We start from the raw sequence: 17,889 nt of genomic DNA, 5'->3' as shown, positions 1-17,889 counted from the left end.
TGATGATCTTATTTGCCAGTACAGCCCCATTGATGATAATAGATTGTCCTTGAACCTAAATAAAACTAAAATCATGCTGTTTGCTAACAGCAGAAAGGACACACACCAGCAAATACAAATAGACAGTGTAGACATTGAAAGGGTGAACAATAATAATTTTCTGGGGATCACAATAGATGAAAATATGAGCTGGAAACCTCATATTAAAAATATACAACATAATGTGTTCGGAAATATTTCAATATTTTAACAAAGCAAAATTTGTTCTCAATCAGAAATCATTCCACACTCTTTATTGCTCTCTGGTTCTACCATATCTTACTTATTGTGTGAAAATATGGGCTAATAATAATAATAAAAGCAATCTTCACTCGGTAAATGTGCTGCAAAAAAGGCCAGTAAGGATAATTCATAATGCCGCCAACAGAGAACATACTAACTCGTTATTTCTAAAATCACAAATACTTCAACTTGCTGATATAGTTCATATTCAAACAGTGAAAATAATAATACATAAGGCTAAAAATAACAAATTAGCTAAAAATGTCATGTAATACTTCTCTACAAGAGAGGAGAAATATGATGTTAGGGAAGAAGTACATTTGAAACACTTATATGCTAGGACTACAATTTAATTTAATTTAATTTAATTTAATTTAATTTAATTTAATTTAATTTAATTTAATTTAATTTAATTAAAAACTTTATTATGGAAAGCAGGAAGTGAACAAATGTAACAGTTAGTGATTGTAAAAGTACCAGATGGAGGGGTAGGATTTAATAAGCTTTACTTCTTCCTACTCCTTTCGGACATGTGGAACTGGGAACTGATGATGGGATGCACTCAATTGGAATCTGATGCATGTTCAAATGAAATATTACCATTACCATTACCATTACCATTACCATTACCATTACCATTACCATTACCATTCATACGTTTCTATGTGGATGCTGGACCCGTGAGTTCATGCTCTAGTTTCTGGGGATTAAAGTAGCTGGCATTCTTATTCTGAAATAGCTTATTTAGTGTTAAGTAGTGATTTAGCTTGTGTATTGTTCGCTGTTATGTGTTATGATTTATTTAGGAATTTGTTTCAGCATGGAAACTTTTCATGAATAACTAAATAAGTACGCTCTCAGGCTAAACTGCCCGATTTAATGCCCTACTTTCTAATCACTGAAGGCACTGAGCTAAGTCAGCTAACACAGGCAAGTTTCCAAGAAATGGAATTGAATTATAATTTTAATATTTCGTCCTCTTGTTATCAAATTTTGTTGCAGATTATAAATATTACCATGGCGCTCGCTGAAAATCAACAACGACCGTTGAGGTACCCGGTGGACATTACCTTCACCGTACGCAACAACAGAGGTTATCTAATGGGGTCAGAGGTCAGCAACGCCCTCATGAAGCTCGCCAAGGTGGAATTCAGTTATTACATCGGATATCCCGTCTTCCAGATTGCCGAGCGTGAGAATCTTCACTCATGTGTAGAGAACATAATGATCTCGTTTATGGAAACGTGATGCATTGACACGTTTATGATCTGGTCCTCTTCAAAAGCTTTCCATTATCCGGAGTTGAACACCAGCCAGTTCCTGCGCTCCTCCTGGGTGAGAACAGGTATGTTGGGTTAAGTTCACTCCCTCCCTCTCATCCATCCATCCTTCCTTCCATCCATCCTTCCTACCTTCCATCCACCCATCCATCCTTCCTTCCTTCCTTCCATCCTTCCTTCCTTCCTTCCATCCATCCATCCTTCCTTCCATCCATCCACCCACCCATCCATCCTTCCTTCCTTCCTTCCTTCCTTCCTTCCTTCCTTCCACCCTCCCTTCCTCCCTCCCTCCCTCCCATCCATTTATCCTTCCTTCCATCCATCCTTCCTTCCATCCATCCATCCTTCCTTCCTTCCTTCCATCCACCCATCCATCCTTCCTTCCATCCATCCACCCACCCATCCTTCCTTCCTTCCTTCCATCCTCCCTCCCTCCCTCCCTCCCATCCATTTATCCTTCCTTCCATCCATCCTTCCTTCCATCCATCCACCCATCCTTCCTTCCTTCCTTCCTTCCTTCCATCCTCCCTCCCTCCCTCCCTCCCTCCCTCCCTCCCATCCATCCATTTATCCTTCCTTCCATCCATCCTTCCATCCATCCACCCATCCATCCTTCCTTCCTTCCATCCACCCATCCATCCTTCCTTCCTTCCTCCCTCCCTCCCTCCCTCCCTCCCATCCATTTATCCTTCCTTCCTTCCTTCCATCCATCCATTCATTCCTTCCTTCCTTCCTTCCATCCATCCATTCATTCCTCTATCCTTCCTTCCAACCATCCTTCCTTCCTTCCATCCACCCATCCATCCTTCCTTCCATCCATCCATCCATCCATCCTCCCTCCCTCCCATCCTTCCTTCCTTCTTTCCATCCACCCATCCATCCTTTCATCCTCACTCCATCCCATCCATCCTTCCCTCCTTCCTTCCATCCATCCTCCCTCCCTCCCTCCCTCGCTCCGTCCCTCCCATCCATCTATCCTTCCTTCCTTCCTTCAATCCATCCATCCATCCATTCATTCCTCCATCCTTCCTTCCAACCATGCATCCTTCCTTCCTTCCTTCCTTCGTTCCTTCTATTCATCCATCCTTCCATCCATCCTCCCTCCCTTCCTTCCTTCCTTCCTTCCATCCATGCTCCCTCCCTCCCTCCCTCCCTCTCATCCATCCGCCCACCCATCCATCCTTCCTTCCATCCATCCATCCATCCATCCATCCATCCATCCATTCCTCCATCCTTCCTTCCAACCATCCTTCCTTCCTTTCTTCCTTCCTTCCTTCCTTCCTTCCTTCCGTCCATCCTTCCTTCCTTTCTTTCTTTCTTTCTTCCTTCCTTCCTTCCTTCCTTCCTTCCTTCCTTCCTTCCCTCCTTCCTTCCATCCATCCTCCCTCCCTCCTTCCTTCTTTCCTTCCTTCCTTCCTTCCTTCCATGCATCCATCCATTCATTCATTCCTCCATCCTTCCTTCCAACCTTTCTTCCTTCCTTCCTTCCTTCCATCCTTCCTTCCACCATCCATCCTTCCACCATCCATCCTTCCTTCCTTCCAATCATCCATCCATCCATCCATCCATCCATCCTTCCTTCCTTCTTTCCTTCGTTCCTTCCTTTCTGCAATCCTTTCTTCCATCCTTCCTTCCATCCTTCCTTCCATCCTTCCTTCCTTCCATCATCCATCCTTCCTAGATAGATCTATCTATCTATCTATCTATCTATCTATCCATCTATCTAAAGATATCCATCCATCCATCCATTAAGACAAAAAAAGATAATGCTGCCCAAAGTTAATTTTGAATAATGACCTATTTGCCCTTGGGGTTGTGTAAGGGTGCCAGGGCCCCGAGGCCAGTACCGCATCAATAAACTAAAATATCTCCAGTCATCCCACAGTATCTGGTCTGTGCTTTCATTGCTAGTCGTTCTGGGAGTGGCGGACAGCGAAGTGGGACAGCGAACATTCCAAGCCAACATTGAGCGGCGGGTGGCCATGTTACTCGGGGAGGCCATGGGATCCGTCAGACGTGCCAGGAGAGCCACCAGCGTGGGCAACAGCAGCGTTCAGGTACCATTTGTCACGTGACATCCATTCTATTTCTTGCTGTGATTGGTTCCTGTTGGTTCCTGACCAGTCCAGGACCCAAATGATGCTCAGCGGCATAGAAAATGGATGCAAGCGAGCACTGAGGGCTCATTATTTCAGCTTTGCGGGGTCCGTGTCACAACCGATAGCCTTACTGATTTACTAATCAGGATCTTGCTTTTGTGGAGTAGTCCTGCACCTGCTCGTCAGTCTCACATGGAGCTGGAGGGGGGTGGGGGGTGGGGGGGGTAATGTTGTCCCCATGGCAACAGCATCCCATTCAGCCCAGACGAAGCTATTCAGACACTGCAGCCTCACAAAGTGCTTGTTCCTTCGGCTTTCTATGTAGCCTTATTTCTCCATGGTCATGTGACCTGTACTGTAAAGCTGTGTGTGTGGGGGGGGGGGGAAAGGGGGGGTCTGATCAATTATTAATATTTTTTCCCGTCTGCTTGAATCATGCAGTTGATATGATGAAGAGTTTGTCTCTGTTTTTTTGAGACGAGAGCATAATGGAGGAGGCATCCAGAGACGGTGCTTTACTCAAAGATTTAGAACAGGGGTCTCAAACTCAATTTACCTGGGGGGCCACTGGAGCTAGGGTATGGGCGAGGCTGGGCCGCATCAGGTTTTCCAAAAAAAAAAACGAAAAAAAAAACGCATTTATTAAAAACAGAAAAATATCTGATTCTCTACAAGAAAAGCTTTGATAAAACATTCCACTGTTCTCAAATATCTTAATTTTTATTTTTCTACACAAAATAAGAATGTGTGACAAAACACATGACAAAAAAAAAAATAATAATAATAATAACTATATTAGGAAAGCAGGAAGTGAACAAATGTAACAGTTACTGATTGTAAAAGAGGCTGCTGGGTTCAGAGGTCCAAAACAATTAATAACAATAAATTAAATTAAATTAAATTAAATTAAATTAAATTAAATTAAATTAAATTAAATTAAATTAAATTAAATTAAATTAAATTAAATTAAATTAAATTAAATTAAATTAAATTAAATTAAATTAAATTAAATTAAATTAAATTAAATTAAGAAAGCAGGAAGTGAACAAATGTAACAGTTACTGATTGTAAAAGTACCAGATGGAGGGGTAGGATTTAATAAGCTTTGCTTCTTCCTACTCCTTATGGACATTAACTGTTACATTTGTTCACTTCCTGCTTTCCTAATATAATTTAATTTAATTTAATTTAATTTAATTTAATTTAATTTAATTTAATTTAATTTAATTTAATTTAATTTAATTTAATTTAATTTAATTTAATTTAATTTAAACTATATTAGGAAAGCAGGAAGTGAACAAATGTAACAGTTACTGATCATAAAAGTACCAGATGGTAACGATGGTAACAGTAACGTTCACTGAGGGCTTATTCCAACATCTGGACATATTTTAATCGTGGTATCTGAATCATATGTTCTCATTTCCTGTGTTCCGACGTATTAATGACAAAATCTGCCAGGGGTTCGATGCTCTTTTACAGTGGTGATAGTTTTTGTTGTCATATGTTATACCAGAGGTCTAAATGTTGACTGAATGTGTCCAGGCTGCTCATTAGCTGAGAGCATGTATCCCTAATTCCTTCAGACAGGTGCCTAAGTGGAACTCTCGTCACTGTTTCAACTTCCAGGTTGTGAGCATGAACCGGCTGACGGGAACCGACCATCCCTTGGAAGTGGTGTATTTTGTAGAGGGCCCTGACGGTCAGCGGGTCCCTGCCGTCAAAATGGCCGACATCCTCAATAGCCTGGACGTCCAAAAGGCCGCCATCATCTTGGGATATCGCGTTCAGGGCATTTTGGCACAACGTGAGTAGTAGCTTAAGTGTGGCATCTCATTAGCATAATGGGTCCGGTAATTTAACTTCTTTGGATTGTAGTTTTACACAGTTCCACATGTCCAAAAGGAGTAGGTAGAAGCAAAGCTTATTAAATCCTACCCCTCCATCTGGTACTTTTACAATCAGTAACTGTTACATTTGTTCACTTCCTGCTTTCCTAATAAGTTTTTTTTTGTTTAAATTAAATTAAATTAAATTACATTAAATTACATTAAATTACATTAAATTACATTAAATTACATTAAATTACATTAAATTACATTAAATTACATTAAATTACATTTTTTGGTTTGTTTTGGACCTCTGAACCCAGCAGCCTCAAGCAAGAGCCCCAATCCAGCAGCCACTAAACCAAAACGCCTTGGCTGTTGGTACTTTTACAATCAGTAACTGTTACATTTGTTCACTTCCTGCTTTCCATAATACAGTTTTTTTTAATAATGAATTTAATTCAATTCAGTTTAATTTAATTTAATTTAATTTAATTTAATTTAATTTAATTTAATTTAATTTAATTTAATTTAATTTAATTTAATTTAATTTAATTTAATTTAATTTAATTTAATTTAATTTAATTTAATTTAATTCAATTTAATTTAATTTAATTTAATTTAAACTGCTTCAAGACTCTTCATCCTTGTATTTAGCAAACATCAACTGTTTGTATTGTTTCTTGAATTGACATTTTTAGCTAATTGGTTATTTTTAGCCTTATGCATTATTTTAGCTCTTTGAAGATGAACTATATCAGCAAGTTGAAGTATTTGTGATTTTAGAAATAAGGAGTTAGTATGTTCTATGTAGGCGGCATTATGAATTATCCTTACTGGCCTTTTTTGCAGTACATTTAGCCAGTGAAGATTGCTTTTATAGTTATTAGCCCATATTTCTACATAATAAGTAAGCTATTGTAGAACCAGAGAGCAATAAAGAGTGTTGATATTGTTTTACCTTCATTTGATCATTTTTAAAGTCGAGGATAAAGGCCAAATGAGAGCCCCAAATGGGGGGGTCTGTGGCCTTGAATCGTGTGTCTATCTGTTCCATTTAAGCCGTGGAGAAGGGACCATCCCCGCCTTCCGACACGGAGAACCCCAACATGTGGCTCATTATCGGAGTGGTGACTCCTCTCCTGGTGGTCGTCGTCATCATTTCCATCCTCTACTGGAAGCTGTGTCGAACGGACAAGCTGGAGTTCCAGCCCGATGCCGTGGCTTCCATGCAGCAGAGACAGAAGGTAGCATATAGTTTGTGTGCTTTTATTTATTTTTCAGTCACGTCAATACACGCATGTTCACATATGCTCATTAGCATATTGAGCATAATTGTGCAAAATTGTGCCTTTTTTTCTCATTCAATTACGAGGTTTTTCTTTTAATATTTGGATTTTATTCTAAAGAAATTATAGCTTTTTTTTTTCTTCAATTCTACTGTTGGAAAAAATTCCTATTATTTCAACTTTTTCCATTTGGGAATGCACTTATTGTAATTACAGTGAAGAAAATAAGTATTTGAACACCCTGCTATTTTGCTATTTCTCCCACTTAGAAATCATGGAGGGGTCTGAAATTTTCATCGTAGGTGCATGTCCACTGTGAGAGAGATAAACTAAAAAGAAAAATCCAGAAATCACAATGCATGATTTTTTAACAATTTATTTGTGTGATACAGCTGCAAATAAGTATTTGAACACCTGTGTATCATCTAGAATTCTGACCCTGAAAGACCTGTTAGTCTGCCCATTAGAAGTCCACCTGCACTCCATGTATCATCCTGAATCAGATGCACCTGTTTGAGGTCGTTAGCTGCATAAAGACACCTGTCCACCCCATACAATCAGTAAGACTTTAACTTGTAACATGGCGAAGACCAAAGAGCTGTCCAAAGACACCAGAGACAAAATTGTACACCTCCACAAGGCTGGAAAGGGCTACGGAGCAATTACCAAGCAGCTTGGTGAAAAAAGGTCCACTGTTGGAGCTATCATTAGAAAATGGAAGAAGCTAAACATGACGGTCAATCTCAATCGGAGTGGAGCCCCATGCAAGATATCACCTCGTGGGGTCTCAATGATTCTAAGAAAGGTGAGGAATCAGCCCAGAACTACACGACAGGACTTGGTCAATGACCTGAAAAGAGCTGGGACCACCGTTTCCAAGGTTACTGTAGGTAATACACTAAGACGTCATGATGTGAAATCATGCATGGCACGAAAGGTTCCCCTGCTTAAACCAGCACATGTCAAGGCCCGTCTTAAGTTTGCATATGACCATTTGGATGATACAGAGGAGTCATGGGAGAAAGTTTTATGGTCAGATGAGACCAAAATAGAACTTTTTGGTCATAATTCCAATAAGCGTGTTTGGAGGAAGAAGAATGAAGAGTACAATCCGAAGAACACCATCCCTACTGTGAAGCATGGGGGTGGTAGCATCATGCTTTGGGGGTGTTTTTCTGCACATGGGACAGGACGAGTGCACTGCATTAAAGAGAGGATGACTGGGGCCGTGTATTGTGAGATTTTGGGGAACAACCTCCTTCCCTCTGTCAGAGCATTGAAGATGGGTCGTGGCTGGGTCTTCCAACACGACAACGACCCGAAGCACACAGCCAGGAAAACCAAGGAGTGGCTCCGTAAGAAGCATATCAAGGTTCTAGCATGGCCCAGCCAGTCTCCAGACCTGAACCCAATCGAAAATCTTTGGAGGGAGCTCAAACTCCGTGTTTCTCAGCGACAGCCCAGAAACCTGACTGATCTAGAGAAGATCTGTGTGGAGGAGTGGGCCAAGATCCCTCCTGCAGTGTGTGCAAACCTGGTGAAAAACTACAGGAAACGTTTGACCTCTGTAATAGCAAACAAAGGCTACTGTACCAAATATTAACATTCATTTTCTCAGGTGTTCAAATACTTATTTGCAGCTGTATCACACAAATAAATTGTTAAAAAATCATGCATTGTGATTTCTGGATTTTTCTTTTTAGTTTATCTCTCTCACAGTGGACATGCACCTACGATGAAAATTTCAGACCCCTCCATGATTTCTAAGTGGGAGAAATAGCAAAATAGCAGGGTGTTCAAATACTTATTTTCTTCACTGTATTATGACTTTATCCTCGTAATATTTGACTTTATTTTTGTAATATTATTTGAAACTCTCTGCAGCCTAATCTTTAAATTACAATTGTATTAATTTTTCATAATATTGAATAAAAAAAATGTCAACTGTATGCTACTAAAATTACATTATTTTTCCCGGTTGAAAAAAATTCCAATTATTTCAACTTTCTATTTGGAAATACACTTATTGTAATTATTGTGACTTTATCCTCGTAATATTTGACTTTATTTTTGTAATATTATTTGAACCTCTCCGCAGCCTAATCTTTAAATTACAATTGTATTAATTTTTCATAATATTGAATTAAAAAATAATAATAATATGTCAACTGTATGCTACTAAAATTACATTATTTTTCCCGGTTTATTATCATAAAATGTAATAAATAAATGCTAATAGTCCTATAATGAATGATTTGCATAATAATGCTTAAAAGCAACGCCACGCTTTAGCATGAATCCAGAGAGCAGTATCGTTCCTCATCATTAAAAGGCACTTAAATGTATTTTTGGTCTTCCTGTCTTAGCAGGCAATGTTTCATGCATTTCTCTTACCAGTAAATGTTCATCAACCCACATTGATGTCATTTGTTTAATGTACAATGGAAAGTCATTTAGCATCATCATGTGTCACATAATACAATTCACCATTTTGCTCGCAGCCTGCTACCTCACTGACCCCCCTTCCCCAGGCGCTACATCAGCATGGGAGGGGTGGAAAGTGTAGTGAGGAAGAAGAAGGGGGATTTGAGGAGGAGGAGGAGGAGGAGGAGGAGGACTATGACGGTGAAGAAGAAGAGTATGAAGAGAAGGAAATGAAGGTTAAATGGGGGGGCGGCTTAGAGTAGTGTTTGGTAGATGTCCCCGGTAGGGCACTGAATCCATTCCAACTGGACTGTTTAGCTTGTCTTATTTTTTTTATTATTATTATTTTTTGCCCTTGTAAAGACTGGACTGTTTAGCTTGTCTTATTTATTTATTTATTTTTTTGTCCCAGTATTTTATTTTATTTTATTTTATTTTATTTTATTTTATTTTATTTTATTTTATTTTATTTTATTTTATTTTATTTTATTTATTATATATTTTTATTTTATTTTATGCCTCCATAAGGCACTGAATCCATTCCAACTGGACTGTTTAGCTTGTCTTATTATTATTTTTTTTTTTATTCTTATTATTATTATTTTTTTGCCCTGGTAGGGCACTGAATCCATTCCAACCGGACTGTTTAGCTTGTCTTATTTTTTTTAATTACTATTATTATTATTATTATTATTATTATTTTGCCCCGGTAGGGACTGGCCTGTTTAGCTTGTCTTATTTTTTTTATTATTATTATTATTTTACCCCAGTAGGGCACTGAATCCATTCCAACTGGACTGTTTAGGTTGTCTTATTTTTATTATTATTATTTTTGCTCCAGTATTTTATTTTATTTTATTTTATTTTATTTTATTTTATTTTATTTTGTTTTGTTTTGTTTTGTTTTATTTTATTTTATTTTATTTTATTTTATGCCTCCGTAAGGCACTGAATCCATTCCAACTGGACTGTTTAGCTTGTCTTATTTTTTTTTTAATTATTATTATTATTATTATTTATTTTATTTTTTTTTTTGCCCCAGTAGGGACTGGACTGTTTAGCTTGTCTTATTTTTTGTTATTATTATTATTATTTTTTACTCCAGCAGGGCACTGAATCCATTCCAACTGGACTGTTTAGCTTGTCTTATATTTTTTGTAATTATTATTATTATTATTATTTTGCCCCGGTAGGGCACTGAATCTATTCCAACCGGACTGTTTAGCTTGTCTTATTTTTTTTAATTATTATTATTATTATTTTTTGCCCGGGTAGGGCACTGAATCCATTTATAAGATAGAAATTGGGATTGAGACTAGTTCTTATTGAAAATACATAGCTTAGCTGATTTCATGTTTAAAGTTCAGCTGGGAAAGAATCTAGGCCTCGGGTGTCCAAACTTTATGGTGGCCACGTCATGAAAAATGAAATGATGCAAGAAAATTTTTTGCCTTTTTTTCTTTTAATATTTGGATTTTATTATAAAGAAATTATAGCATTTTTTTTTCAATTCTACTGTTGGAAAAAAATCCAATTATTTCAACTTTTTCCATTTGGAAATACACTTATTGTAATTATTATGACTGAGTTTATTTTTGTAATATTATTTGAAACTCTCCGCAGTATAATATTAAAATTACAATTATATTAATTTTTCATAATATTGAATTAAAAAAATTAATATGTCAACTGTATGTTACTAAAATTACATTATTTTTCCTGGTTTATTATCATAAAATGTAAAACTTTTCTAATATTTGGACTTTTTGGATTTTTTTAAAATTATTTTTTTCCATAATTATTAAACTTTATTCTTATAATATTTGAACTTTACATATGTAATATTCTAACTTTTTCATTTTTTGTTTTGATTCCCATAACATACAACTTAGAGTACAGTATATATATTTTTTAAAGTACCGCAAGCTGATAAAAAAATCGCACAGGGCCGCAGTTTGGACACCCCTGATCTAGCTTTTTCCAACATTGCTTCTGCTTAGGAACGATTGCCTCGTGCTAAGAGCAAAAGCAGTACACCGAGTGATGATGATGAGGAGGAGGATAAGGAAGAAGAGGATGAGGAGAGAATGAAAGTGTTCCCGAGAGGGAGGCGGGCCGAGGAGGAGGTACAGGTTTGATGGCTTCAGCGGACACGAGGAGCACGTTTTGTCGTATGAGTAGTTGCTGTGTTTTGTAGTCCTGTAGCGACGTGTCGTCCATGTGATGAAGTAGTGCTTCTATTTATAGCATTTTGTTGTTTTTCTGTGGCTGGAAAATGTAATGCATGTGTAGATACCCAAGTCCTTGCCTGACTAGTTAAGGTAAAGTTAGGTAAGGTAATAGCAGACATTTTCCCATCACCTTCAGCCATTATATCCTTTCCATTTCCCACTTCTCTAGTTGTTGTTGACTAGAATCCTTAATATCGACCGCTAAAAACGTGTCTTTTTGTTGTTTTTTTTCTAAAACACAGTTGCAGGCCCCCAGTGTGAAAGGCTTTGACTTTGCTAAACTGCATCTTGGCCAGCAGAGTAAAGATGATGTCATGGTGGTCCAGGAATCCACCCCGACGGGGCCTCCGAAGGAAGGCCCGAGTCCGTCACAGAACGGGGAGGGCGCCACTCCCGTATCTAAAAACTCCGCCTCCTCCAGCAAGGCGTCCCGTAGCAGTCGAAGACGAGAGAGGTCAGATTATTATTTTTTATTTTTTTTATTTTTATTTAGGCAAATATATGAAACATTACAGTGCATTTCTTACATCAATCAAAATATAAATTTCCGTTATTTACATTTGTATTCAACTATCTGATCACAAGGCGAAAAGGAGTAGGCTGAAGCAAAAGCTTATAAATTCCTACCCCTTTTCGCAAGATGTAATCATGTTCATGTTTTCCCCTGTTATTATTATCATTGTAATATTATTATTGTTATTATCATCTTTATCATTTTTACCATTATTATTGTTATTATTATCACCATTATTATAATCATCATTAATATTACCATTTTCATCATTATAGTTGTAAAATTTTTTGGATTTTTTCTTTTTTTTTCTCATAAATTCCTACCCCTTTTCGCAAGATATAATCATGTTCATGCCACAGTCTTTTTTTCCCCTGTTATTATTATCATTTTATTTTATTTTATAATATTCTAGTTAATATTATAAATATTTATAATAATTTATAATATTTAATAATATATTTTGAAGAAATAATCTTAGAAGAAAGTTCTAATAAAACAACAGCAAAGAAAGAACAAAGACGGAAGTTCATGCTAACAATGGTAATGGTTTTATTTCATAATATAGTTTTATTTTATATTTATTTATTATATTATATTATATTTATTATAATATATATATATTATATTTATTTATTTTATAATATTTTATAATATTATCATGAATATTATAAATATTTTATAATATTTTTAATATTTTATAATATTTTATAATATTATCATGAATATTATAAATATTTTATAGTATTTTATAATATTTTATAATAATATTTTCATAAAATATTTTGAAGAAATAATCTTAGAAGAAAGTTATAATAAAAAAAACAGCAAAGAAAGAACAAAGACCGAAGTTCATGCTAACAATGGTAATGGTTTTATTTCATAATATAGTTTTATTTTATATTTATTTATTATATTATATTATATTATATTATATTATATTATATTATATTATATTATATTATATTTTTTATAATATATATATTATATTTATTATTATATTTATTTATTTTATAATATTTTATAATATTAACATAAATATTTTATAATATTTTATAATATTTTATAATATTTAATAATAATATTTTCATAATATATTTTGAAGAAATAATCTTAGAAGAAAGTTATAATAAAAAAAAACAGCAAAGAAAGAACAAAGACCGAAGTTCATGCTAACAATGCTAACAAACATGGTAACAATGGCTGTGAGGTCTGCGCGCTAACCACTCGACCACCGTGCCGCCCCCTGAGAACTTGTTCACTACATTTTTTTGTTAAATGACGATAAAAACGATTTCATCAGCAAGAACCGAACTACTTTGTCACAAAATCCCGTCCAAAAAAAGCTTTTGAAAATCATATTTTTGATTATGCACGGAATTCCGCCACGCGAGTCCATACTCCCGCATCTATTTTTCATGTAAGTGTTCCTGTTTTGCGGCTAGGATCTTCCCATCAGACGGTGATTCCATGCTGAGTGACCGCTCCAGCAGGAGGGAATCGACCGAGGAGAACCTGAGAGCGCAGGGCACGCCCAGCGACAGCAAGCAGACGTGGAAGGTCCCCATCAATGTTTTAAATGGCAAGTAGTCCTGGCAACGCTTATATGGCTATCTGGCAACACGCACGTGAAAAAGGACACACAAAGACTGAAAGCAATAGTGTGGAACAGGGAGGGGGGGTGCAAAGTGCGGTCTGGGGGCCGCAGTACATTTTACAAATAGGATTTAACAATAAATAAACAATAAGTGCAGTGGTAATTTTACAAGAATAAAGTCAAAACATGAAAAAAAATACAATAATTAATCTCATCATATTATGGGGGCAAAAATAATACAAGTAAAATAATAATAAAAAAGTCAAAATATGGGAATAAAGTCATAATTCCGAGAAGAAAATGTATAAGAAGGAAGTTGAAATCCAAATTTCCCCCAAAATACAGCAAAAAATATTAATATAAATATATTAATATAAAATATAACATAAAATATTAAGAGAAAATTTGGATTCTAAGGAAAAAAAATGTTATTAAATTTCTTTAAAAGCCATAATATTATGTGAAATAATTTTTTTAATTGGTTTGGGGAATAAATTATAATATTACAGGAATAAATTTTAATATATAATTGGAATAAATCACAGATTTTTTTTACAAAGATTATTTAAGAGGAAATATTTGGAAACACGAGAAATACAGCAGAAATGGGGAAAAAAAACATAAAATATTAAGAGAAAAAAGACAGATTCTAAGGAAAAAAATGTTTTTAGGAAGAATAAATTATGAGGGAAAATTATGTCATTTTAGTGTCATTTAGTGTCTTATTTCTATAATAATAATAAATAATATTATGTGAAGGAAATTGCACTTTTTGGAAAATAAATTATAATATTACTGGAATAAATTTTAATATGTAATGGCAATAAATCACAGAATTTTTTTTTTACAAAGATTATTTAAGAGGAAATATTTGGAAACAGCAATAATGAGGAAAAAATGATGAAAAAAAAGCTAAATTAATACTAATAATACGCTCTTCAGCCTGTATGACAAACAAAATATGGGAATAAAGTCATAATTCCGAGAAGAAAATATATAAGAAGGAAGTTGAAAAAAAAAATAAATAAATAAAAATAAAAAAAATAAAAAAAAATAAAGCAGAAAAAACATAAAATATAAAGAGAAAAAAGTCGTATTCTAAGGGAAAATTTTTTTTATGAAGAATAAATTAAAAGGGAAAATAATTTTAGTCTTATTTCTATAAAAGAAAATCGGGTTGGGGAATAAATTAGAATATAACTGGAATAAATATTATTATGTAATGGGAATAAATCACCGAATTTTTTTTACAAAGATTATTTAAGAGGAAATATTTGGAAACAAGATATACAATATATTTATATATATATTTATATCAAGATAAATTTTGTCGATAATTTTGTCGCCGCCCCTCCTTGATACTTTGGTTTTCTGATCCATACTCGACTCATCGCCATCTCCGCTTCAGGTCCTCCTCCTTCGAATGTTCTCAACGAACAGTTCTCATCCACTTCCATCTTCGAACATGTCGACCGAATGTCCCGGGCCACAGACGTCAGCCGAAGACCCCCCAACAAAGTGCAGCTAATCGCAATGCAGCCCATGTCGGCCCCTCCCTTGCCTCCCTCCCTCCGCACTGCCGCTGCCAAGATGGCCGATGCCAACCAAATGAACAAGGAGGTTTGTGCTTATCCGTTTTACATATTATGAGGGGAAAAAAATAGGTTGCAGAAAAAAAGTCAAAATATGGGAATAAAGTCATAATTCCGAGAGGAAAATTATAAGAAGGAATTTGAAATAGTTCCCCCAAAAATACAGCAGAAAAACATCAAAATATTAAGAGAAAAAAAGTCAGAATATAAGGAGACATTTTTTTTCATGAAGAATAAATTATGAGGGAAAATTATTTTATCATTTTATCTTATTTCTTTAAAAGGCATAATATTAATAAAATATAAATATATAAAATATTTATATATTTAATAAATATTATAAATAAATATTATAAAATATATATTTTTTTAATCAGGTTGGGGAATAAATTATAATATTACTGGAATAAATTTTAATATGTAATGGGAATAAATCACAGAAATAAAATTTACAAAGATTATTTAAGAGGAAATATTTGGAAACAGCAATAATGAGGAAAAATGACGAAAAAAAAGAAAAATTAATACTAATAATACGCTGCTCAACCTGTATGACAAAGCTGTATGACAACAGCAGCTGAGTATATTGCATTTTTAAATTTTATTTTATTTTTAATTTAATTTAATTTAATTTAATTTAATTTAATTTAATTTAATTTAATTTAATTTAATTTAAAAATTTAAGAATCATTACAGGGAGAAGCTCAACTCTTTAAAAATTACAAGAAGGAATTTGAAATAGTTCCCTAAAAAATACAGCAGAAAAACGTAAAAAAAAAAATACAGCAGAAAAACGTCAAAATATTAAGAGAAAAAAAGTCAGATTATAAGATTTTTTTTTTATGAGGGAAAATAATGTCATTTTTGTGGCATCAAGCTGAAAAAGTGTCTTATTTCTTTAAAAGCCATAATATTAAATATAAAATAATTTTTTGGGAAAATCGGGTTGGGGAATAAATTATAATATTACTGGAATAAATTTTAAATAATCACGGGAAAAAAATATGTAATGGGAATAAATCACGGAAAGAAAATTTATAAAGATTATTTAAGAGGAAATATTTGGAAACAGCAATAATGAGGAAAAAATGATACTAATAACTAATAATACACTGTTCAGCCTGTATGATAAACATGACAGTACCGACAACAGCAGGTGAGTATATAGCATTTTATTTTATTTTATTTTATTTTATTTTATTTTATTTTATTTTATTTTATTTTATTTTATTTTATTTTATTTTATTTTATTTTATTTTATTTTATTTTATTTTATTTTATTTTATTTTATTTTATTTTATTTTTTACGAATCATTACAGGGAGAAGCTCAACTCTTTAAAAATTACAAGAAGGAATTTGAAATAGTTCCCCAAAAAATACAGCAGAAAAATGTCAAAATATTAAGCGAAAAAAGCCATAATATTATATGAAATAATTATATTTTTTTAAATCGGGTTGGGGAATAGATTATAATATTACTGGAATAAATGTAATATGTAATGGGAATAAATCTTGTTTGTCCTTCTGTTTTTTGCATGCCCAAAATTTCTTCCCATCCTGCAAAATTGCAGGAAAAAAACGTATTATTAGTATTAATTTTTCTTTTTTTTGTAATTTTTTCCTCATTATTGCTGTTTCCAAATATTTCCTCTTAAATAATCTTTGTAAATTTTCTTTCCGTGATTTATTCCCATTACATATTTTTCCCGTGATTTATTCCCATTACATATTTTTCCCGTGATTTATTCCCATTACATATTAAAATTTATTTAAGTAGTATTATAATTTATTCCCCAACCCGATTTTCCCAAAAAATTCTTTTATATTTAATATTATGGCTTTTAAAGAAATAAGACACTTTTTCATGACATTATTTTCCCTAAAAAAATTCTGTGATTTATTCCCATTTTGTGTCTTTGTGTCTTCCCAAACAGATCCAGGTAGCGCTGAGGCAAAAATCGGAAATGGAGCACCATCGGAATAAGATCCGCTTGCGTGCCAAAAGGAAGGGACACTATGACTTCCCTGCAATGGATGACAAAGATGGCGGCCTTGGGGACGCCAAAGACCAGGATCACATCTACCAGAAAGCACAGATGCAGATGGATAAGATCTTGGACCAGAATCCACAAATCCTCATGGAGCCCAGAAAAAGGTCTGTGGTGTTTTATTATTTTTCTTGGTCCAGAAAAGTGAATTTAAGTTTATTTGGAAGTTCTCGAGGGCGGCGTTCCCCCAAACAGCGAATGAAGGAGCAATCAAACGGAGGCAAAATGGATGCGGACAAAGATCACCTCATCTCCGAAGACACCGATCCGGTCTACAGGAAGTGTCCCGGTTTCAACAATGTGGCCTTTGTGGTGAGTCGGAATAAAACCGACTTTAAACGCATCACATTCACATTTCTTCATTTCAGTCGGACCCCGACCAAGCCACTCACGGAAGTCCGTCCCCCACCGATGACGTCTTCCTCGGTACCCCTTCCTCACCTCCCGGCCACGCGCCCCCTCCGCCCCCTTACATGCCCCCGCAGCCCTCCATCGAAGAGGCAAGGCAGCAGATGCATTCACTGCTGGACGACGCCTTCGCCCTCGTGTCGCCGACCTCTCAGGGCAGCTCGGCCGGGGTCACTCTTCCAGGGGTCGGTGTCAACCCTTCGGACTTCAGCCCACCAGGTCGGGGCCCCAGATCTTGGGGCCCCTCCTATCAAGGAATCGGCCCTTACAGTAGTGTAAGTAGATCAAGTGTGCTTAT

General features: G+C 35.0%; 1 protein-coding gene across 3 annotated transcripts in view; it reads left to right on the top strand.

Annotated features, from left to right (window-relative positions):
• The window catches only part of LOC131138603 (UPF0606 protein KIAA1549), a 37,029-nt gene that overhangs the window by 10,725 nt on the left and 8,415 nt on the right, over positions 1–17,889 (top strand). The window contains exons 7-19 of one of the 3 annotated variants that reach the window (XM_058087663.2): positions 1,285–1,474; positions 1,568–1,627; positions 3,474–3,619; positions 5,291–5,468; positions 6,553–6,737; positions 9,281–9,439; positions 11,204–11,329; positions 11,677–11,888; positions 13,391–13,527; positions 14,951–15,162; positions 17,070–17,290; positions 17,351–17,495; positions 17,552–17,866. In XM_058087663.2, coding sequence (XP_057943646.2) covers positions 1,285–1,474; positions 1,568–1,627; positions 3,474–3,619; positions 5,291–5,468; positions 6,553–6,737; positions 9,281–9,439; positions 11,204–11,329; positions 11,677–11,888; positions 13,391–13,527; positions 14,951–15,162; positions 17,070–17,290; positions 17,351–17,495; positions 17,552–17,866 — 2,286 coding nt within the window. The remainder of the gene's footprint in view (positions 1–1,284; positions 1,475–1,567; positions 1,628–3,473; positions 3,620–5,290; positions 5,469–6,552; positions 6,738–9,280; positions 9,440–11,203; positions 11,330–11,676; positions 11,889–13,390; positions 13,528–14,950; positions 15,163–17,069; positions 17,291–17,350; positions 17,496–17,551; positions 17,867–17,889) is intronic. The other 2 variants (XM_078791119.1, XM_058087668.2) reach the window with 2 other exon arrangements.

This window comes from Doryrhamphus excisus, linkage group LG6, assembly GCF_037039965.1.
Source record: "Doryrhamphus excisus strain RoL-2023G ecotype Guam linkage group LG6, RoL_Dexc_Guam_v1.1, whole genome shotgun sequence".
In the NCBI taxonomy this organism is placed as follows: domain Eukaryota; kingdom Metazoa; phylum Chordata; class Actinopteri; order Syngnathiformes; family Syngnathidae; genus Doryrhamphus; species Doryrhamphus excisus.
Note: the sequence above shows the minus strand (reverse complement) of the source record. Positions and strands in the feature narration are given on the sequence as shown.